General features: G+C 40.9%; 1 protein-coding gene across 1 annotated transcript in view; it reads left to right on the forward strand.

Annotated features, from left to right (window-relative positions):
* The window catches only part of UBE2C (ubiquitin conjugating enzyme E2 C), a 384,880-nt gene that overhangs the window by 26,566 nt on the left and 333,428 nt on the right, over positions 1–24,886 (forward strand). Inside the window, exon 2 of the mRNA XM_044088999.1 lies at positions 16,329–16,356. Within this exon, the coding sequence (XP_043944934.1) occupies positions 16,329–16,356 (28 nt within the window). The remainder of the gene's footprint in view (positions 1–16,328; positions 16,357–24,886) is intronic.

Below are 24,886 nucleotides of genomic sequence, written 5' to 3' on the forward strand. Positions count from 1 at the left end.
ACTTCAAAAAAACAAGACACCTTGGTGGAGTTGCATCAATTGGCTGTGTAACGGAAAGAAGAAAATGATGGCAACAGGAGGTGCAGCACCCAGCAGGAAAAAAAGCACTCATCAAACAACAGCTTGGAGGATAAATTAAGTCCACCAAAGCCAAATTTGAGGTAAATTTGACCTACCAGGCTAGGACAATATGGCATTCTTTAGCCATGTCTGCATCCTCAAAGGCAATGCACAATTGTGTGCAGAGCTTGCAGCCACCTATTTTGTGCCAGAAAATATGGCAAACTTGCTGACAGGGCAAAGCTGGAGCTGAATCTGTCAATCTTCTCTCAGGAAATACCATCCAATATAACTCTCCTAGCTATCGCCAAAGAATAGGTTCTTGATGCTTTCTATAAAGCCAAGAACACTGCATCAATGGACCCAGACAGTATTCAAGGATGCCTTCTAAGTAGCATAAAATGTGACATATCAGGCCGTCTGTAATTGCTGTTCAACTGTAACCTCCAAATTAGCTTCATGCCTCAAGAATGGAGAACAGCAACAGTCATCCCCCTGCACAAAGGTGGGCCATCTACAAACACTGGGAACTACAGCTCTAAAAGTCTCACTATTCTCCTATGCAAAGCAATGGAAAGAATTATGGGGATGATCAGTAATGACATTGGAAATCTCGAGAGACTGGACCCAACCCAGTTTGGTTTTAAGGGCAGGTCATGCCTGCTCAACCTGGTGAACTTCTTGAGAAGGTCAGCAAAGCAATGGATGAGGGCAAAATGGTTTACACTACCTACTCCGACCTGGCCAAGGCATTTAAAACAATACTCCTTCAGACATTGTTAATGAACTCAAAAGGTTGTGTATAAACCCTTGTTACCTAGTGGAGAGACGGCTGGCTCACAGACGAGAAGTTAGAACTGGGAGTCCACTTTGACAGAGAGGCTAGTCACTAGTGGAATCCCTTAGAGATCTGTCCTGGGACAGCAAGTTTCACTGATCTGTCTGACTAAATTTCCAGATTGCAAATTAGGAGTAGTTGTAGAATCCCCCACTGACACACATTGTCTTTACATTTCTGCTGTAGTATTCTGAACTATGTGGGGATTCCTTTCAGCAGAAGCCAGATGTTCTGCCACTCTCTTCCAAAGACTTCTGAATTTGAAAGATATGTCAAATGTCACCATACGCTACCTGTGTTAACATAGGTTGTAAAGGTGACGTTCAGGCTTGCCAAAAACTGAACAGCTTTGCCACCAGTCTGAACATATCTTTTACACATCTGTCTGTGTTTTCTGCCAGTTAAATGCATTTTCATTCTCCAGGGACTTCTATGCCTGTTTGCTGTTTTTGCAAGATAAGTGCCCCATTGGTGATTTTTGTTCCTTCCTTCCTTCAGAAAGGGTAGATGCCAGTGTGGGAGACAGATTCCCCATAGAGACTGCCACAAACTTCTCATGACCATACATCTTGTTCTATTTGTCAGGCATTTATTCTGAAAGCCCTTCACAGTAGACCACCTTCCCTTTCCTTGTATCTTGAGAACCAGCATCTTTGCCTTCTTGCTAAAGATACTACAGAAGGAATCTCTCGCCCCAATGGTGAGCTGTTAGGGAAGAAATTGGAAAAAAGGTACAGCTGGAATTTTCTGCTCTCCAACCTCTGCAAGGTGTTTCTTCTGAGGTCATTACTTATCCAGATGCTCGGCCCAGCTGTCTTGTTGGATTTCTTTGCCACAGCAGTATTAGAGGCTGGTGAGGATCTGGCTGGCAGTACATCTAAAGAAGCTTTGCAGCTGTCCATCTCAGATGTTCAGAGGAAACCACAGTTGATTTGATTTTTTTTTTTTTTTTTTTTTTTTTTTTTTCTTGAGGGGCCTAGAGGAGTTCCTCCACTTAAACCTGTTTCTTCTGCTTTTAATGATCCACAAAGTGAGTGGCAGGTTTTTACACTCTTTTCTGCCTTAATGTCTTTAAAACTGTCCTCATGGGGTTTCAGTTCCTGCTCCTCCTCAGTCCTCTACTCCTTCTTAAAAGGCTTACAGACCAGGATTCTTCTGAGGAGTCTGATTCTGCTGATGAATCCCTAACTTGTTCTACTCTGATTTCGTTTTTGGACTGTGGGTCAGAGGTGGAGCAATCTTAGTCCTGATGTTCCTTTTGAGGAAATTTCCTTTGGGGACACGCTTTCTAGTATGCTGAATTACGTGGGATTGTACTTGGGTCTCTGTTATCCACAAGAGGTACTATGAGTTGTTGCAGTTGGACTCTCCTAAACCTGCGGTTTCTGTTTTGGCTGCTTTACTGTATGCTTTCTCCAATGGTTCTTAGGTGCCTGATTCTCCCCTTGCTCCCAAGAAGCCTGATAGGATTTATAGGGTTCCTGAGGAATGTTCTTTTTTTTATATAGATGTCCTGCTGCTGACCTTTTGGTAGTCTGTAGCCTCTGACAAGCTGTCTAAATTGCTTTTTTCGGCCAAGTTATTGCCTTCTGACAAGGACAAGTAGAACTATGGACAGGCTGGGCAAACCTGTGTTCATTTCTGCTACCCTAGGTTTTGGGGCTATTGATTGTCAGACCCACATGTCTAGGTATGTGTTGGCTGTTCTTTCTCAGGCCTGTTTCCAGACTCTGTGGGTAAAACTTCTGTTCTTTCCTTGCTAGGGGCTTGCTCTCAATTCATTAGTCATCCTATTAAATGTAGTTATGTGGGGGGTGCCTGTTCTAAGGCTGCTGTTTTTTGGTTATGAGGAGGTATTCTTGGCTTAGCTTTAATATCCGGTAGAGGTTGAAGCCTAAGTTGATGCATGCTCCTGGATCCTAAACTTTTGTTTGGGGAAGCTGCTGGTTTAAGTCCCTTCAGGATAAAGGTACGGCCTTATGGGAGCTTAACATGTTTGTTTCTCCTGTGCCTAAATTTCAGAGAAATGACTGCTAACCCTGCCTTTTGTTCGTAGGCAATCTTGCCCTTCTAAAGGTAATAAGGATGACAAATGGGACTCCTGCTAAGGTTACTCTATTTTTTCGGGACTCTGCAGCCTTCCTTTCTGGACAAACCAGGTGCTGTGACTGTCTGTCCCTTCCCAGCCACATTTCTCTTTCTGTTCAACACACTCTCTTCTGGTTTGGCTTCAGATCACTTGATTCTTTGGTTCTGTCAATCATTTGTCAAGGTTAATTCATGGTGTTTAAATCCCATACTCTGTTTATGGGCATTTCAATGGAACATCTTCCCTTTTTTACCAGAGGCTCAAGATCTCGTCTCAGGGTACTATTCAAGAAGTGCCTGTGTCCCAAAGGGGGAAGAGGTTCTACTCCATGAATGTTTTTAGTGCCCAGAGAGGAGGGTACTTGAAGACCTATTCTAGACCTCCCTCATCTAACCACTTTTCTAAAAGGTGCCTTCCTTTTGAATGTTGTCCCTTCTGTTTCCTCTCTTGCTCCCTCAGGCCTGTATGGTGTCTCTGGATCTCAAGGATGCTTGTCTCTATATTATGATCAATCATCTCTTCAGGAAGTTTTTACATTTCTCTGTTGCTTCCTGGCATTTTCAGTTCTCTGCTTTGCCCTTTGGCCTTTCTACTGACCCATGGATGTTCACAAAATGCCTTGCTCCCATTATTGCCTTTAGCAAACTTCAGGGAATCCAAATCTTTCCTTACTTGGATGACCTGTTGATTCATAAGTCCTCTCCCGAGGTCCTTTTGCAAAATCTTCATTCTGCCATATCCCTTCTTCAGAGCCTAGGGTTCACTATAAATTTCAGAAAGTCTTCTCTGTCTCCTTCTCAGGGTCATGTTTTTCTGGGTTGCAGGATTGTCTGTGCTTATGCTTGCATCACTGTTCCCTCCAAAGGCCTTACCTCTCATTTCTTTCTTTCACACTGTTCTTCCTCTGGCTTCCATTCCCACCAGGGAGTTGGGAGTTCTGGGTTTCATGGCATCCACCATTCTGATGCTCCCTGTGGCTAGACCTCCTATGAGAATGTTTCAGTGTTTTCTGAAGTAGGTGTGGTTTCAACATGACCATCCTGTAGAATTTGTAGTTCCTCTTCTTCCTTGCCACAGACAGGAACTTCTCTGGTGGATTCAGCAGTTCGCTGAATCCAGGGATCCCTTTTCACCTCCCTCTTCCTCTCAGGAATTGTTCAGGGTGGGGGTGAATTTTGGCTCCCAAAGGTACAGAGGGTGTGATTACCTTGTCATCAGGAGGAGCATGTCCGTGTCAGAGATGAGAGCTGTGCTGCTGGCTCCAGGCCATTTGTCTTTTTCTCCTCCAGGACCTCTCAAGATGTTTAACAGACAATACCACAGTGATGTAGTATATCAACAAACTGGGAGGAACAAGATCTTATCTTTGCCGGTTGGCACTTCTAGTATGGGATCTTGCTGTCGTGACCTTGGGCAGTTTATATCCCTTCTGGTCAGAACATTGTGGTAGATGCTCTGGTCAGGTCCTTAACTCAGGTCAGGGTGTTCATGTGGTGATCTGGGTTTAGGCTTGTCCGCCTGGTGAACGGAACTGCCCTGACCATGTTCAAATGTCAGACAAAGCACATGGACAGGGTTTGTCCATTTTAAACATTTTATCTGTGTTTACAAGACACATGTGTTTGGGAACCTGTCAGCAGCTTATGATGTTGGCAATACATAATATGGGTGGGGGTGGTTACAATACATAATCCACAGTAAGTGGTGTTCAAAAATGGGGTTGGGAGGGTGGCCTAATGGTTAAGGTGTTTGCCTTGCAAGCACAAGGTGCAGGGTTTGAGTCTCACAAGGGACAATTGGCTAAGCTTAAAATGGCTCGCAAGGGCAGTTAGCTTAGTACTAATCTATGAATCTATGAATCTATGAAAACTCAGTCCCAAGAATAAATACTTTGCAGGAATGTTTCTGGACATTGTCCACCATTGGGGTACTCCTCGAGTGGATCTTTTTGCCTCCCGTCTGAACAGACAGCTTCCTCTGTTTTGTACTAGAGTCCCAGGTCCTCTGTATGGAAGGTAGACACCCTCTCCTTCTCTTGGAAGGGGGTGTTTGTTTGTTTATGCATTCCCTCCCCTTCCTCTCATTCTGAAAGCCCTGTTCAAAATTCAACAGGATGCTCCAAAATCTTGTTGGTGACTCCCTTTTGGCTGCAATAGCAATGATTTTCCCCCTTCTGCATCTAGCCAGGGATAATCATCCTAAGTTACCTCACAGGGTGGATCTAGTCACATAAGAGAAGGGATTTCTTATCCATCCCCACCGGTCCACGCTTCAACTGACACTATGGGTGATAAGATTTTGATTCCTCAGACGCTTTTCTGAGGACGTGCTGCAAGTCCTGCAGGAGGCCAGGACACTGAGTAGGAAATCCCACTTGTTCAAATGGAAGAGGTTTTCTTAAACTGGACCCACTTACTGTGGATGATCCCTTTGGTTCTCTTATTTGTGTGAGTTGCTGGTTTGGCCTATTTGTCTATTAAGGCCCACCTATCAACTATTGCTGCTTGTCTGCCTTTTTCCTTTAGCTGCTAGATTTGAGGTGAAACCATTTCTTAAAGGCGTCCTTAATGTTACACCTCCAGGAAGCCTCTCCTCCTCCCTGGGATTTTAATTTTGTTTTGGAGAAGTTCACTCAGGCTCCCTTTCAGCCTGCTGCTTCAGCTTCCTTGCAACATTGTTCCTGAAAGACTGCTTCTGTTACCGTTTACTTCTGCCAGATGGGTGTCCGAGTTGCAGGTCCTTATGGCTTGTCCTTTTATGATTTGTCATGAGGACAGTGTCCTTGCGCACTAACCCTTCTTTTGTGCCAAAATGAGGTAAAATCTTACCATAACACTAGATGTCCTTGCCTTCACTGCTGTGGTATTCACTCCCTCCATCCCCCTAGTTCTTTATCTTCCAGGATGTACACACTATCTGTTGGGTTCCTTGGACTGGTGGTGGTCTTGGGGCAATCAGTTCTGTTTTTGGTAAGCCTGAATGTCACCTTTATGCACTATGTTATGCAGGGAGTGTATGGTGGTGATCGGCTTGCCTTTTACTTTCAAAAGTCTTTGTAAGGCTGGCCTGACTGACTCCCCGATTTAGGGAATCTCCATATAGTTGAGAATACTGTAGCACTGAAGGCAAGGACATCTACCATTATGGCAAGATTTTACACAACTGTACTTTTTCCAGAATGGGATCCCAGACAAATAACTGTTGGAGCCATGGTCTAAAACTAAATGCCAAGCAATGCATAATAGTTACCAGAGGTGGATGACTTCCCAAAGGATGCTATCATATTTACAACACACACCTAAGAGTTGACCCTAGTAGTCTGGGATTTGAGAACACTCATAGATGGTAATCCTAGCCTTTAACCATCACATGTCTAGTTGTGAGGAAATCATTTTATGTTTTGAACTTTTAAACAAAAGTATGACTTCTAGGTCCAATTAAGTCATTGTTCCACTGCATTTGGCATTCATCGGACCTTTCATTGTGTATAGTTGTCCCTTTAGTGTGTACCTAACAAGGCATATCAAACCACAGAGGTTCCTAACTAAAAGAATATAAGACATTAGTAATGCATCCTATGCAGGCCACTTCAGGGCCTTATTTGTGTGTCTCTTACAGGCTGATGAGAGGTTTGTCTGGCATACAAGGTATTGTCAGATCATGCCTTGTTGGACCTTCTGCATATCCACACATCAAATAACACCAGAATTACTGGTTCTAAAGATTCAAACTGTGCCTGTGATTATAAATAGGACCTGCTGGAGAGAAGTATGTATCCCAGAGACTACCCCTTCACTGGAACAGGCTCCCCATCCATGTGAAGCAGCTTTTCTCCCTAACCCAATTCAAATGTAACTTGGACAGTTGGATGAGGAACTGGAAATTCATTCCTATGAGGAACTGGAAATTCATTCCTAGTTTGGCACCTATGTCTCTAATGGACTCTGCATCCTGTAAATGGTCAATCTCCCAGCCCTTTGCTTACACTTATCAAAGGGTACTTCAGATTTGGGATGCATGTCTAGGCTTAATACCCTTGTGGTTGTTAGCGTAGTAAACACCTATGCATGATTTTGGAGATTTTGAATCTGCAGTCACTGTATCAGTGTGTGTTGCTGATGCTGGTTTAGTAGTCTGGGAAAAACCATCAAAATTAGCATTATAGGCTGAAAATGGCTTTTCAGAGACTGGCAAATATGATTTTAGAGTGCTTTGCTGGAAGGATCTCTGAATATAGCCTGGCTTTTTCTCAAGGGACAGCAGTAAAGTAAATGCAGAGAGAATAGAGAAAAAAATATGGTAGTGTTATTCCACCTGAACTCTTGTGCAGATTGAGCAGCCTGCAATGCCAATTTTAAGATTGGGATTAAGGGAGCTGTGCATTCAAATTGGTCTTGTGTAATTTAAACAGTTTGAGATCTTCAAAGTAAGAATTAAAGTTGGTACAGTGCACATGAGACAGACTACTAATTATGATGGTTGTGGGGGAGGGTGAACTGAATTTAATTATAATTTCCTTCAAAATGCGCCCAGCATAACCAGGTGTGCTGGGTGAAGTGTGCAGGCTGCAGCTAATGTGGACATGAGACAGATTTGAGTATGCGTAAGTTTCAGCTGTCCTGTTTCTTGCTTGATGCAAGAAATATAGTTAACGGGGTGGTTGAGCTTCTCTGCCTGTATCAACATTGGGTGTAGGTATGCTTAATATTTTTATGTAAGGTTGTTAAATAAAATCAAGAATTCAATACACAGGAGGTTCAGGTTTAAAAGTTTACTAGTGTACACCAGGAGGCAAAAAAACGTACAAGTACAGAATTTTGTCTAACATGAAACAGGAAGTACACAGACTTTATAGTCTTTACATTTAAGTTGTTCCCACCTTACTGACGTGGTATGTCACAGGGCATCTACATCACTTTAGCTCACAGTCCTCTATTCATAAAAACTGCTGATGCTGTATATTTTAAAAAAAAGTTTTCGTCTGGTAACAATACGGCCTTGCTATCCACCTGGTATGCAATGTCTTTCTGTAAAGTTACTTCTTCAAGGTTTCACATCAGTTTGAATACAATAGCAGATTCAGTCTTCTAATACACATCTTTGTTCACTGTTACACTTTCCCACCAGCTGCATGCTATCTTAGTAACACATATACAAGGCCAAATCATCCCAGCAGGAAAGAGCAGAAGATTTCATTATTTCATATATTTAATTTCCTGACCCAGCAGATAATCACTTGTGAAAAGCATAAACATTAAAACTTGCTAAGCTAGCAACTGCCAGGGTCGGAGGTCAATTTGCTACAGGCCACACTGCAGTTTCAAAACTACTTGCATTTACACATGAATTTATCCTTTCTATTATATGATTAATAGAATAAAATGCATACATACTACTTTATTTTTAAACTAGCATTTCACATATATTCAAATACATATTTTTCTAACATTTTCCCTCTTATTAATACTTTTTATTCTATTTTGAAGTATGTATAATGTCATTTAACTGTATCATCCCCCCTGTTGAGACATGGCACTGCCCATGGCTCAACAAAGCTGCATATTTAAATAAATTAGACGGCAATATTGTTTTTTTTTCTTTGGAAATGTACAGTCCATAAGAATTGCACCTTGTTTTTTCCATTTCTGTTTTTCTGCTTTTGTAGTAAGTGTCTGCATTGTTTTTAACATGTCTAAATCTAAAATCTCAGAGGGTTGTAATTCCTTATTCAAAAGTAAAGTTTTTGAGTCTTAGGCTGCTTGCTTTGCAGCTGCATCAGCTCGTGCATTACCTTTCAAAATTTTATCCTGCTGTTTCGTATGAGCTACACATTTACAAATAGCTACTTTGGTAGGTAACTGAATAGATTTTAATAATTCCAAAATAAACTGCGCATGATTGATTGGTTTTCCACTAGATGTTATCATTCCTCTATTTTTCCATTGTTGCACAAATACATATACAGTAGAAAAAGCATGCTAACTATCCGTATATATGTTTACACATTTGTCTTTTGCTAAAGTACATGCCCGTGTTAAAGCTATTAATTCTGCTGCTTGTGCAGATAAGTTATGTGGTAAGGATTGGGCTTTTAGAATTTTAGTATCTGTAACTACTGCATACCCCACTAGATTCTTTCCTGCAGGGCCCCTTCTGCATGAGCCATCCACGTAATATGTCACCTCGGCATCATTCAAGGACATATCTGTAAGATCTTGTCTAGGCAAGGCTAATTGTTCAATTTCCTGCAGACAATTGTGCGGTGTGCCATCCGCAGGAGTTGGAAGTAATGTTGATGGATTTAATGTCGTACGGCGTTCAATTGTTATGAGGTTGGCTCAGCAGTATTGTCATACATGAAAGATGTCTAGCAGGAGAGAGATATGCTACTTTTTCTTGCAGTAAAATTATCGCGACTGCATGAGGCACTCAATGTGAGAGGGTGGAATAACACCACTGAGGCCGAAGCCTGTGCTGCCATTGCAGCTGCAACTACTGCTTGTACACAGTGAGGCAAAGATCGCGCCACTGGGTGTAACTGCGATGAATAATAGGCTATGGGGCGTTGCTTGTCCCCATGTTGTTGCGTCAACACTGTCGTATATCCTTGCTTGCAATCTACGGTCGGTTTGTGATAATTTGGGAGTCCTAAAAACTAATGAAGAAGCTATTAATTGCTTCAACCTGCAGAAAGCCGTTTCTGCTTCAGGTGTCCATTGTAAAATATCTTGTGCTGCCATTGGTGTCTTGTATATCAAGTCAGGTCAGTGGAGCAGATTCCAAAGCCTAATTTGGTATCCAGCTCCGACAGAAATTAGTTGTTCCCAAGAAGGACATTATTTCCTTCTTGGTTGCCGGTTTGAGTGCTTGCAAAATTGCTGTTTTTCTTTCTTCGTCTAATATTCTACCCTCATTGGATATTACATATCCTAGGTATCTAACTTGTTTTTTCCAAAGTTGTAACTTACTTTTGTTTACTTTGTGTCCTTGTGTCGCTAAAAATGTCAGTAACGCTACAGTATCCTCCCTGCATTGTTGCTGGGTGGGGGCTGCTAGCAAGATGTCATCTACGTAAAGTAGAATTTGACTACCTCCCGGTGGGGTAAACCCTGCCAGGTTGCTAGCCATTTCTTGTGCAAATATTGTTGGGCGCTCTCTATCCCTGTGGTAGTACAGTATAGGTATACCCCTTACCCTGAAATGTAAATGCAAACCAATATTGACTATCAGGATGTATAGGTATTGAAAAGAAAGCATTACTGATATCTACCACAGAAAAATATTTTTGTTGCGGTTTTAAATAGTTTAACAAAGTATGTGGGTCTGGCACCGTGGGTCCTCTGGGTATCCCTGCATTATTCACAGCTTGTAAATCTTGAACCATCTGCCATTCCCCGTTTGCTTTTTTAACAGGAAATAGGGGTGTGTTACATGTTAAATCAGGAGATGCTGCCAGTACTCTTTATTTGAGTAATGCTGCTATTGGTTTGATTCCTATTTTTGCATCTTTTTTCAAAGGGTATTGTCTTTTCTGTGGTCTAAATGCTGATTTTGGTGTAATTATAACTGGTCCTGATGTTCGAATAAGTCCTACATCTGACTTTCCTATTGATTAAAGAGTCGTTGGAATTTCACATGAGGCTTTTTCTTCTAATAAAAATGCTAATTAGCTGTCCTTGCTAGATTGCAAGTCTACAGCTGGATGTGTCTGTGTCGACCAATTCAGTTTTTGTTTCTGTATCCCTTGTTCTGACAGTTCTAAGTCTGTCTGTTTTTCCCATCTTGTCACCTTTTCTCCCAAGTCTGCCCATTTTACATTTTTGTTCTTTGTCAAACTGACATGTGGTAATCAATTTGATCTATATAATGCAAGGAATTCTTGAGGTAATGAACAGCTAACTACACTGAGGTAATGAACAGCTAACTACACTGAGGTAATGAACAGCTAACTACACTGTTCCCCTCAGTATCCCAGTACAAAGTACGTAAAACCAGAAATCATGCAACTAGACTGAACAATTCTTGCTCATACTCTCTATCAGGCCCTGGTGTAGTACAGTAGTATATAGAGTACAGTGTAATAAATGCTGTCGATCAGAGTCGAGGGAGGGGGCTTTATTGATGGCTACGTTTATCAGTTCCTCTGTTACTGCCCCTGGACCAGTCGTAACTAGGTCCTGGCTGTACCAGTAAAAAGTTTCACCCTCCGATCGCACTACAAAAGTATCCATTTGTCTCTGCGCCTCCATACCTTGCACAGTTGGAACTACTGCTATGCCTAATATCTGCATAAGGTACCTGCCTAATAGGTTCACTGGACTCTTTGCCGAAACAACAATTTTACTACTTTGGGTCATACCTGAAGCAGGATCAGTTATTACTTTATCATGGGAAAGTGGTTTCCTGTATAGCTGTCAGTTTGCGGCTTTTACCAGTATATAATCAGGTGATTCAGAATGTTCTGGTAACTTGGAGGGGTGTATCGGGGTCCGTGATGCAGAATGTTCTGGTAACTTGGAGGGGTGTATCTGGGTCCGTGACTCTTCTGAGTCGCACAGGAATTTGACTTTCCTTCCCTCCACCAGAAGTGTAACTTCGGTTTTGTATCTGCTAAGTAGAGCTCTAGGCTCAATAATGCTAAATCCAAAATTTCACTTTCTTCATCCTCAATATTTACTTGCACTTCCTCTTTTCCTTCTATCACATTTATATTTGTTTTCTGTTTATTAACTTCTCCTGGTGTTTTCTGACTTTCGCATGATGTTATCTTTACTATCATATAGTCAGTCCTCATCTCCCATATCTTCTGTAATTACCTTTTTGTTCTGCTTACAATCCCTCGCTAAATGTCCCTTTTTCCCGCACTTAAAGCATTCACCTCTCTTTTCCTCTCTCCAAAATCTTCTGATAGTTTGTTAGACTGTATTTCCCTGGGCATTCTTCTTGCCCTTTTTACCTGACTGTAACACAAAAGTACTTCAGCTCCGTCTTCAGCAGTGAAGACTTGCGCCTTTTTCTTTTTACTCTTAAAATCTTTCAGCATGTCTAGCATATTCAAGTAAGGCTTGTAGCCTACCTGTTCGATGGTCTGTCATATGCTTCGTAATGAAACTACTGATAGGTGCAATGCAACCTTTCAAAAATGTATTTTTTAATTGTTGTTCATATGGGGAATCATTTGTTTGGTTTTCAGGAACCGTCATGCCGCTATAATTAAAACATTCCAATAATCTAGCATAGTATCCATCTATTGTCTCATTTTCCTGTTGTATGCATTGATTAATGCAAGTCCAGTCTGCTCTAGGTTTTCATTTTTCAGAGATTCTGTCTGTTAGACCTTTCACTCTGTCTAATTCTGCATCACTATGTGGGAGTGGTTAACGCTCTGCATTACGAGGATTCCAGGTGCCACAAATCATGTGCCAATCTGGACCTATAATTTGGCTTACTACTTTTTCAACTTCTTACCCATTCAAGTTGTAACTCAACCTCATGCCTTGTAGGTCTTCCAAAAATTTTGTAAAATTAACTTTCGGATGGGAGATTCCATCAGTAGCTTTCCGGATATCCTCCGGTGTTCATGGTCTATATACCAAGAGCGTTGGGTCCTGCCCTTCCTGTCCTGCCTGAGGATTTGGGACCTCTATAAGTGGGCACATTTCTTCCTCGCTCTCATTTTGTAGATTTCTCTCTATTTGATATGATTCTGTGTCCTTATGTATTCTATATGCTCGGGACCTAGTTTCAATAGGATCTCTGACCAACTATTGTGGTCTTGCTGAGACTTCAGGATAACACTGAGGCGGACCAGCCTGTCCACTCGCTTCATATCCTGAAAAGGGTAAAAGAGGGGGCAAGGGAGGAGGAGGAGCTGTTGCTATTACTAAGTTATCTTTATCTAAAAATAATGTTTTCGAATTTTTTATCTTCTGTTCTCTACGATTTTCTTCCTCAATCCACCTGTGTACTTGAGGAATGCCTAATTGACGTTGCTTTTTTGCTTGACCTCCTGCATCGGATTTAAGTTGCTTAAGGAGTTTAACTAGTGAAGTTTTCTCTAGTTTACCATCAAATTCATATTTAACCCATTTCGTATAATACCTAACATTATCAGAACGTTGTGATTGCATGTATTTTGCATCTTCGGTTAGGGGTGGATCTCGCGATGTTTTAGTGCACTGATTTCCTATGGTAAAAGAAAATGTTACGTAACCCTTATCACGCGATATCAAAAATTCAGTTCTTTTTCACAGTTTATCTAGAATAGCTGCCTACCTTACTCTGTTACCCTGATCTATGACCAAATATACAGTAGTTTCTTTTGTCCCTGATCTGCATAACAAATCTTGACAACAATATTTACTGTAACCTAGTCCCTGATCTAAAACAGAAAAAAGGCAAAATCTTCCTATCTGAGCCTCCGGTATTGAGTCATCCAGGATCCGCTCTTCGGCCACAGATCAGAAAGTGGCCAGCCTCTTTAAACGACAATTCAGTCGGATGTCTTTTTACCCAAGAAGAACCGTTTCGGTAACTTCCCCTGCTCAGTATTCGACCACCGGTAGACTCTGATCTGCAGCTGTCCGAGGGATTTCCGGTTCGAAGGACTAAACTGTTAAATAAAATAAAGAATTCAATACACAGGAGGTTCAGGCTCAAAAGTTTACTAGTGTACACCAGGAGGCAAAAAACATACAAGTACAGAAATTTGTCTAACATGAAACAGGAAGTACACAGACTTTATAGTCTTTGCATTTAAGTTGTGCCCACCTTACTGACGTGGTATGTCACAGGGCATCTACATCACTTTAGCTTACAGTCCTCTATTCATAAAAACTGCTGATGCTGTATATTTTAAAAAAGTTTTCGTCTGGTAACAATACGGCCTTGCTAACCACCTGGTCAGACATAATGTCTTTCTGTAAAGTTACTTCTTCAAGGTTTTCACATCAGTTCGAATGCAATAGCAGATTCAGTCTTCTAATTCACATCTTTGTTCACTGTTACACTTTCCCACCAGCTGCATGCTATCTTAGTAACACATATACAAGGCCAAATCATCCCAGCAGGAAAGAGCAGAAGATTTCATTATTTCACATACTTAATTTCCTGACCCAGCAGATAATCACTTGTGAAAAGCATAAACATTAAAACTTGCTAAGCTAGCAACTGCCAGGGTCTGAGGTCAGTTTGCTACAAGGCCACACTGCAGTTTCAAAACTACTTGCATTTACACATGAATTTATCCTTTCTGCTATATGATTAATAGTATAAAATGCATTACATACTACTTTATTTTTAAACTAGCATTTCACATATATCGAAATACATATTTTTCTAACAAAGGTTAAGAGCCATGGACAACCACTATGTCTAGCAAAGTGATTTTATGGAAGTGTACAGCGGCTGTATAGACCTGTGTAGGTAATATGGTATTGTGCTTGTTGAGGTGGCTAGGAGGTAAATATTCTTAGTTGTTCTCCCTTATTTGAGCCTTTGTATGGCCTCCAACAAAGGTGGCAGAGTGTAGGTTACCATGGACTCGAGCAGTTTTGACATAATTGGTATCTTAATAGTAATGAGTATAGTGCCTGTGGCACCCTTTTTTACTAAGGGAAAAAGTTTAAATCTGGTGTCTGGGAAGATTCCTGTGTAGCCTCAAAAGTCACTTAAAATTTCCTATGTGAGAGTGATATTTTTCCTGATAGTTTGAATAATCTTTTATTTGTAAATACTTGTGACTGTTCAGAAATTCACAAGTCACTGAGACAAGCATTTAGAAAATGATTGGGTGGATATTTAGAGAAATTGGTACTAGTTAAACCTCCACCAGGCTAAGTAACATAACATGTAAGGGAATGTATTGTGATCAGAAAGATGTATAAAATACCCTATAGTGAGATTACAGTACACTCCCCACATAAGTCTGTTTAAGGCTTTGAGAATAGTTTATTGCCAGTAGAGGTCATGTCTAAATTATGACATTGTGAAGTTTAAATGATTGTGATTAGAGGGGATGTGTGTCTGGTTAGGATTTTGTATGTGGAGGGAATATATGCAGTATTAGTCACAGAATGAAGTGGTGAGAGCAAATACTATAGTATCCAGAGAATGCAGGAATGGAAAATGAGCTGGGGTGGCTGGTACATGGTGTGATATATTGACATGGCTCTCCATAACACTTTGAATCCCAGGCAGCTCTGTGTATTAAGATGGAAATGTGGCTTGTACTGAATGCATAAATTGGTTAGACAATGTAGGCAACAGACTGACCTTCGGTTGAAATGAGTTTGCACAGTGTCTAGTTCATGGATGTTGGCTTAAGCACTCAATTTGCTGCTCAAGATACGTAAAGGATATGAGGAAGAGTATGCAGCACTGAGACCTATGAGGCTGAGAAGAGAGGTAGATGTTCCCATGATATATGTATTAGAACTGTAGCACATTGGCTTGGGGGTGGGCAGGCTGAGATTAACACATGTTGTAGTTCTGGCACATGCTGTGTTCAGTGTAGCAGTGTTACTACTGAGGCATTTGAAATATGCCAATAGTGTACTATAGCAGGACTACATGATGTAAGGAATTGTGGTGGTGTGAAAGAGCCGAGATCTCAAGTTAATGGTACACTATCTGGGATCATGGGACTTGGATGACTTTGTGTTCCTGTGTTAAAACAGGCACTGCAGTCCTTCATTTTTATGGAGATTGAAACACCTTTGTTAAATTCTTACACTGTATGCAGGGACATAGGGTTCATTTTCTTTATCATATGTGCACCTAAAGTACATATTTTCATTTTACGTTTTTTTTTTTTTTTTATCACTCTAGCATTAGATAAATTGCTGTATTCCTGCCTTTCCTTAAAATCTCACTCCTCCCAAACATTATTCTGCAAGTATTTCCTCAAATTCCATTTATTCCTAGGTAGTTTTTATCTTTCTATTTTCTAAATATCTCATCTCAATTTCGTTTATCAGTACCCAATTTGCAGTACATTTCAGATTTGTTCATACAGCTTTGAGTCTGTAAGCCATATCATGGTTTGTACTTTTAAACGCTGAATATTGGGTGTTTGGCGGCGTAGCTTAAAAATGGGACTGTGAAGGGGTCTTGAAACACTTGGTATTTTATGGCAAATATATAATTAAACTGATTCATTTGTTTCCAGGATGCTGAGAAAGGTGGTAATTGTAGGGGCACTTTGATATAGGAAGTGAATGTAGTGAAGAAGCAGTGATACTGATGGGTTCTTTTAGAAAATGTCCATTTAGTAGATGTGAAATTGAAAAAGGTAGTATTTTATTTAGAAACTGTATTAATTTTTTTTTCTTATTTTGGTAGGTTGCAACAGGAGTTGATGACCTTGATGGTAAGTGATGCTTGGAGATTTTCTTTCAGGAAAAAAATGTACAAAACCTGTAAGCTGTAAAATACAAACATTCATCAAAATCTCCTGTGTAGAATAACAATATTTGTATGACTGTAGTCAAGGCATTAGTTGGTGGTAATGCTGTGCAGTTGATATATATTTAATTTACTGTTATACTATTATTGGTCTTTCTACCAAAGCCAATTAAAATCTTGCTCCTGATCGGATTAAAGTGTTTTCTGAATTTACTGCTAGCTGGGGTTTGCCCATGGTCTGTCTGAGGCTTGTTTCCGTTTCACTTGGTAGATGAGGGACTTCTGGGAACAATATTATACTGTGCAAGAGCCTATGTGGTCCTATACTGTTGCTGCTCTGTGTGAAGTGTCTCAGTTCCTCATTTTCATGATGCATAATTAAAGGCCTACGTGAATATTGTGCTCAGAGGAGCATGAGAACCTGTGGAAAATAACTGCACAGATTAAAACATAGTGTGACAAAGTGCATCCCTTTCTCTTGCCTGTGGGAGCACTACAAAACATTCATGATCTGTGCACTGTTTTCCTCCTCTTTCCCCATTAACCACATCTTACAGGAATTTCTATAACAGCCAAAACTTGCTGTTGTGTAAATTGGTTTCCTCAGAATGGATTTAATCGTATTGTAAGTATTTTTGCTAGGGCGGGTTCTTTTTACTTTAGTGCTCTGTCATTTTTTACACGATCCGTCAATGTATGAACTGATATTTTAATCCCCCACCACCTTACTTTGCCACTAGTGTTGATCAGCATGTAATGCTAGAGTGTGAACACACAATTTCTTATGGTTGCAGAAAGTTATTTTGGTTCATGACCCAAGTTTTTGTGTTTTTTTCTTTTAATCAAAATTGGTCCAGCCTGCTGGAATAGACTTCTTGGGGAAGTAAGACTGTCAAACACTGCAAGGCATGCAGATCTCTCCCATAAGATGAATGTACTTGCTTTATAGACATTAGCATAGAATTTACTTGTCCTACAATGGCACCTTTTATTTCTAAGATTAAAATATTTTGTAAATAATTTAGACGTTGTGCCTATTAATGTAATTAGCTGTATATTCTCAGGATTGGCATCCAACTGCATCATCTTTCTGCACAATCTCTGTTTTTCTCTGTATTCTCGTATTTGTGTGTGCAGCCCATGAACTGGGGCTCACTATCTTTTGGGCAGTCCATATAAACCTAGTTAAGAAATAATTAATTTAGGTATGTGGTTTCAGTAGTCCATAGCCCTCAGTATCTTCTGTAAAGAATTTGTGTACTCTATATGTTGGAGATGACTTCTTTCTGTTTCGCAGACCGTGTCTTGAGAGCTTAATCTTCACAGTTGCCTGACCATTATCTGTGCACCCACCCTTAGTTGTGGGTAATCATTTTGTACGCTTTGTGACCTAGAACACTTTCCTGATGTTAACAAGTATGATCATCATCAAACCCCGTCTTTTGCTGTTTTACGTGGTGTCTGGATATTGCATTAATTGTCAATACTTCAGAGCCACTCTCCTTCCTTCAATAGTCATGCCTGTCTGTTTGCAGGTCTTCTCTTATGCAAGTTGTCATGATTGAATAGGTATCTAATCTCCTTTTGCAGTCTTCTGTCTTTCCCAAATCGGCTACTTTCGTGCAAGTGAGACTGAACCGGTATAACCTCTCCTTTTCTAGAAATTTCTTTAGTCATCCCATAGTGTATGTTCTATTACCCCATCTTGGGCAGTTTGTTTCCATCGGTGGCTTTGCCATCACTGCCTAGCTTCTGTGGCTTCTTAGGCATTCTGTCTTGTATTGCCCCCTGACACTTTGTGCCATTTGACTGCAAACCTGTAATTTTTGCTTTGACTTCCCTATCGCATTTCACAGATACTTGAGGCTGTTAACCTGCACCACTGCTGTCCCTTCTATTTGTTTCCAGCATTTTCTGATTCCCCATTTGCTGCTGAGACTACTGTCTTGTCTGCACACTGTTTCAGCCCATGTCTTCAGTTTTGTATTCCAGTTTAGTTAGTTTGATCAGAACCTCAGCAAATGACAGGAGAATCTGCTTGTCACATTCTAACTATGATCTATCCCTTCTGGCCTGTTTGCTGATGTCCTTCACTCAGCAGTGAACCCTGATGCATATCCACCGTCACTAGAAACCCATCCGAGGCTAAGCACTGTTCTTTGTGTCATTGGGTCCTTGCACATTTGAAGCCAGTCCCTGAGTAGATGAAAGACTTTGACAGAGTTGCCACTGTGGTGGTGTGATCTGTTAACATATCCCCATTTCTCGTTTGCTCCAAGACATTATCCCCATTTCTTGTTCGCTCCAAGACATTAAGCTGCGCGTGAGGGAGAACTTTGAGTATAACTTAGGTCCTCTGCAGCAGGCTGGAGCTGTTCTAAAGTCCTTTGTCTTCTCACTGCCCTTGGAAATGGGCTGAATAGAGCCTGGGGGGAGGCTAAGGTGGGGCTGGTAAATCCAGTGAGTGGGGAAAGAAACTGATGGTAGACAATGGATAGCTGTGATGAACCAAAACTTTTTTGTTTTTCTTTTCTGCTTGATGTCTGCTGAGTGGCTTTCCAGATTCAGGTGGAATTTAACCCCTTGATGATCATGCTTATGTTGCAGTAGCCTATAGGCTGTGTCCTGCCAAGGGTACAGCAACTAGCCAGCTTCCAGAAACTTTTGTTCCCCCCTCTTGCTGTATATACAGGTCTGGCATATTTTTATCTACCAGTGAAGTAGTTATGGGCTATAATTGTAATGTAGCTAAAATAATTTATTTAGGAAGGGGAAAACAGAAGTGATTGTTCTACGAGGAGAATCGTTGTTAATGATTATCTGATTTGAATGGTTACTTTTGAGCTACACTGTTAAGGCCCATAATACAAGCAGAAGGTCATAAAAAGTGTAAAGGTGTGGTGATGAAGGGGAGGGGGGGGTTGAGAAGTAAGGAGAGACTGCAGGAGTTCCTTAAGGCGAATATCAACAACCGTGCAGATGATATTCCCAAAGTAACAAAGTATTCAAAGTGAAGTTAGTACAGGAATGGAGGAAGGAGGTTTTACCAATAAGAACTGCAAGTAGGGGTATAAGGAATGGACAAGAAGGGGGTGGAATTTACTGGAGAATATTAGCAAAAGAACCAAGATGGTGGGAACAAAACTAGAGAGGAGGGGAAGGCAGTGTACAGAAGAACAATAGGGGGACATCTGTATGGCTCTTACATATGTAACAGTTCAAAAAGTATAAAACTTTTGGTGGTGGTTTTGCACAATTTTTTACACACTAAACAGACTTTTTTTATCTTTTTTTTTTTAAGATAGATAACGAATGGAAGACATGTGATGTGACAGCAAGGGGTAATTGGAAATGTGGTTTTTGGGAATGAGTTGGCAAGTTTTAAACATTCCCTGCATACAATATTTGCACCCCAATATTTCTGACAGTTTTAACTAAGGATATGTTTCTTTTGAGCATGGCTGTAGAAAAAGCCGTTACTACAAAATGAAAATTGAAATCTAAACCCACTGTAACTGAAGTACTGGATACTGTAAAGGAGATAAAAGGCAAGGTGAGATCTTTAGAAACGTGAATGAGCACATTGCATAGAAATGGAATTTGTAGGAACAGTACATGCAGAACAGTGTTTTGGAGGAATGAAAGGGAAGGCAGGAATTGAGAAATGATAGGTCTGATGTCAATATTCATCTGTTCTTGACTAATGGGTTATGGTTCTGATCCTTGGAACCAATCTGGTTGTTATAAAGCTCGCATCATCCCAAAAAAATCTCTAGAGCTGCAAGTCTACCCACAATGCCTCTCTCCACATCTCTGATCTCGTTTGCTGCTCTTGCGAATAAGATGCGTCAGCAGTAGTGTTAAGTACTTTATAATTATTTTATTACTAATTTTCTTCTACAAATCTAACCTTTAAATGTTTTTATCTTGACTTTGTATCTGGTCTACCCTTTCAGTGCTTTCTTCTTACTGCTGGTAAATTCTTTCCCCTACCATCATTGGTAGTCCCTCCTTTATCTTTACCATTAGGTAACTTTCCTACTATTGTTGGTAGTTTTCCATGAAAAGTGTGAGTGCTTTCTTTTTCCTTCTGTCTTCCTGTTCCTTGGTAGAAATGACAATCCTCTTAAAGGTTTAAGCAGTGTTCTCAGTGCAGCAGGAAAGTGCCAAACGATGTCACGAAAAGGGCGTATATTGTTTGGGCGTACCCCATTTGTGTGTGGATTGCTTCATCTGCCAGGGTTTCAATAATATAACCTTGGCAGAGAGAGAATAAACTTATCCTCAAAGGGCTTTTTAAGACCCCTTTCGAGGAAGCCTTGTTAAAGGCCGACCAGTCGCCTCTGGTTCTAAGTCCTCTTGTTCGGTGACTACTACTCCATCGGCATGGATCGTTAAACATAAGCATGCTTCTCGGGGTTCCTCCACGGATCTGAAAGTCAAGGTTCTGAAGCTTTTGGAATGGTTGGTATCTCTGGCACTGAAAACTTCTCTGGTACCTTACCGGCTACGACATTGGCTTGGGGTCCTTAACCTATGGCCCTGTCCATCACTATGGCTCTCAGTGCCAACTGTTACTCCTACGGCACAGCAGATGGTGCCGAAGCTAATGGTAGTTGCAGAACCCAGGTCTGCCTATTGGTGGATAAGATCATGGCAGCCCGTGGTCTCCCCTCTTCTGTTCATCCTTGACCTCTGATGGCCCTTGCCTGCAAACAGGAATTCCAGATCACCTTGTCAAACCAGTTTTCAGCATTGGCAAGAATGAGGAAGAAAAGCAGATATCCAACGCCATCATGGAATACAGTAAATCACTTTGCCCACCCATCCACTGCCGAACGTAGCCGTGGATACGAGTGCCTGGGATCTTAGCCCAACGGAAGCAGGCAAAGCGGATAACTACAAACATTGTCGGCAGCTCAGTTGAAGTTCAGCAGGTGCTGGAAGTAGAAAGTGTATTGGAGCCAGGTGGCATCCAGACACTAGTACTACACCCTTGAGTGATTTGAGTGGGAAGACCAGATCCACCAGCAACAACATCAAAAAAGCAGATGGGACATTCATGCAGTAGCCTTTATAAACTCCTGAAATGGAGGGAATTCTTTCAAGAGCTTTACAGCCATGACTCTCCTCATGGACCAATGGTTGATTCACCACCCATTGATGTCCCTGAGGCCCCAATGACTGAAAAGCCAACCATCTTTGATGCTACATTTAAGTTATTTTAACATATAAGGGTTGATAAATAATTTTTGAAAGCTTAGGATGTCAATACTGTTGCTGTTGTATGTAAATTTCAGTTTACAATTGCCTTTAAACTCCTGACTGATCTAATTGCTTTGTTTTGCTATGAAAGGTGGGAGTGTTAAGTTCTCCTCCCCTCTGCAATAAAAACAGTGGGAAAACAGTTCCGCTGCTGTGTTCCTGACATTATAGCAGGATTAATTGCTCATCTAAGATTGAAAACTGTACCTGACAGGGCAAATTACAGCTTTAACTGTGTTTGATGTGTCATGCAGGTGGAGTCGAATTTCTCTGCAAAGTATGTTGAAGTTGAGTTTATAAAAAAAAAGTACAAGCAGGCTTCTGGTACCTACACAATGCTGGAACCATATTGTAGGGAGAAAAGCCTAACTATGGAGTTGAACTGTATCAGAGGGTGGAGTTCAGTTTTATATACCTATTTGAGTTGTAGTTTTGAATCCTTTTCTTCATAACATGCCTAAAAAAATCAGTCCACCAGGCAAGATTTCATTTTTGGCTAACATCGTTTGGTGTAGCTGTTTGTATAGCAATATTTTGGTCTGTATGATTGTTTTATGGCTGAGGATTTAGTATAAAAGTACATTTGTATTGTTTGGGCAGCATTCCCCCCCCCCCCCAACATCTTTATTACATTTCCACATATGACAAATGCAGTCTTACAATTATATAAATGAAAAACATACAAAATATCATCAGACACCAGTGAAACAACTGTAGTTGTGAGCATTATAAATCCCTTTTATAAACATTCTAGTCATTGTCAGTTAAGCATTATATTGCTCATTCAAGTCCTGCCTCTTAAACATTGTTCCTGCTCTGCATATACTTTTCCCACAGTTCCCACTTATTTCTATGTAGTTTGCTCCTTCCATTTTCTAAAGATCCCAATTCCAGTTTCTCTTACTATATTCACTACTTCTAGTAAAGTTGGTCTAGACTTTGATTTCCATTTTCTAGTAACTGCTCTTTTGGCAACCACTATAATTAGACTTGGCAAGGCTTTACTATGTCTAGGCAATTCTGATTAATCTCCCCAGTCAGTCCAATCTGCCCACCCAGCATCTCCGTCAGTGCGGCCTGCAGGTAATCACAAAAGTCTTCCAGCTCATCACACCTCCAAAAATATGTTCCCAGCTCTTTCTTGTCCATCACACCTCCAGCATTTGCTTATCCACCTGAGGAAAAAATACTTTGGGTATAAAAATACCTATGTAAACCGTTTCCAGGCATAGATCCTAAATCTTCTAGACTTGTTGTTGCATATTTGGTATATGTACATGTATCCCCCATTGTCTCTCTGAATTGCTTATCCAATCTCTCTTCCCAGTCCTTTCTAAGCTCCTCTGATCATTATAATTATCATGCAGTATTTTATATGCTTTATTAACCAATCCTTTTTTAATGGGCTTCTGTTCTACGTTCTATTAAAAACTCTTCCGGTGCTGGTATTTCATTTAGGAGCTCCCTGTTTCTTTCCCTATATTCTATCAATCCTTGATGGGGAAGGCGAGCTCTAACCTGCAGTCCAAATAAATTTTTGGTCTCTTCCCATTCTGTTACCTTTCCCTTTCTAGTTTGCTCCCAATACCTTGGTTCCTTTAACAATTTTCTCCAATAAATTCCAGCCCCCTCTTGCCTGTTATTTGTATCCCTATTACCGCAGTCAACAGTCAGTCAGTTCTATCAGCAATATCTCTTCTCCCTTCTCGCACTGGTTTGTTTCTTAGAATACTCCTTGCTATTTTATGAATATAATACTCTGTATGATTTTGATTGTTCTCCTTAGAGTCTGCATAACAATTCCTAATCTCTCATTTCTTCAGCTTCCTCACTGTGCCATAGTCATCCCTTTCTGCCTTGAATTATAGTTTCCTGCATGTGTTATGTATAAGAGCCTTAACTGCGTTGCTCTAAAATACCCCTTCATATTAGGTAATCCTAGTCCACCTTGTTCTATTGGTAGAATCAGTTTACCCCACTTGAACCTTGCTGTCTTCCCTTCACAGATAAAATCTGTCCATTTTTTTTTTTTAATTGCTATCCACAGTTTCTCCTCCGGTTGAAGTATGCCTGACCTGTGTAAAATACTAAAGGGACTTGATAAGCAGCTCTTTGAGAGAGTGTGCTGTAATAAGTTGATTCTCAAGACTGTTTAAGACAGGACTGGAGGAAGTATTTTCTTTATTTGTATTGTTAGCCAGTGCCAACAGCCATGACTAAAATTAATGTTTGTGCTTGTGCCACTATATGTTCTAGCTGGTGTTCATGGCTTTGAGGGCAGTAGTTTTTTGGGAGTAGGCTCTAGCACTAATCTGGCATGCAAGAGAAGAGCATCGCCACACTGTGGATGCCACATCAGTTTCATTCTTGTTTAATTTTTGTTTACAGCCACCAGTTGAGCTCCTAGGAGCAGAGGAGTGGAAAGCCTCTGGAGATTTTATAGCTACATGTCGGCTGTCTTCATGCTGGGGAATTTCCTTTTCAAAGAGCCTGTGGAAATATAGATGCAAGAGGAACCACCTTCAGTGTCCTTTTCAGTCTTCCATTCCAGATACTGACAAAGGGGGGATGATGGCTATTCTAACCTTCTGTTTATCCCACATTCAGGGAATGAATGCTTCCAGATGAAGTGAGATAAGGAAGGTTGGCCATCTCTCGCACCCTCTTCGTTAGAAAAGTCTTGACTTTCAGCTCTCCCATCATAACTTCCTTGTGTGGTGCTCCAAGAGGGCAAGAAGATTTCTGTGGCCATCCAGGAGAATTGTAAAGATCCTGCTGTGGTGTGGCAACCACCTCTAGAAAGTCCTGATTTCCACCCCCCAAGCAAGAAGTCCGAGGGCACTGTATCATTAGAGAGCATGCTTATGCAGTTTCCACGGTTTCACTTTATGCACTGTTTACCTCCATGATAAAGTTCCAACTGCATCTTGTAGATCAGCTCCAAGAGTTGCTGGATGCTAGTGGACAAAGAAGGCCTTAAGACACAATTGCTTTCCCATACTGCAACCAGTGTATTTCTCTCCATTGTATCTATGTACTTTGCACACTATGCTGTGACTGGATTAGCTATGATATTGGGCAGAGGCATAATGGTTCACTTCCTCACCTGTCTGCATCTGACTTTACTGTCAATTTGAAGGTGTCCTTTTTTTAATCTCTTACATTTTTGGTGTAAATGTTAATCATGACAGTGAGTTGGGTGTCACAAGATGGTCACTGTTGATAGGCCC

Source organism: Protopterus annectens, chromosome 12.part0 (genome assembly GCF_019279795.1).
Source record: "Protopterus annectens isolate FY-2018-M chromosome 12.part0, PAN1.0, whole genome shotgun sequence".
NCBI classification, from domain to species: Eukaryota; Metazoa; Chordata; order Ceratodontiformes; family Protopteridae; genus Protopterus; species Protopterus annectens.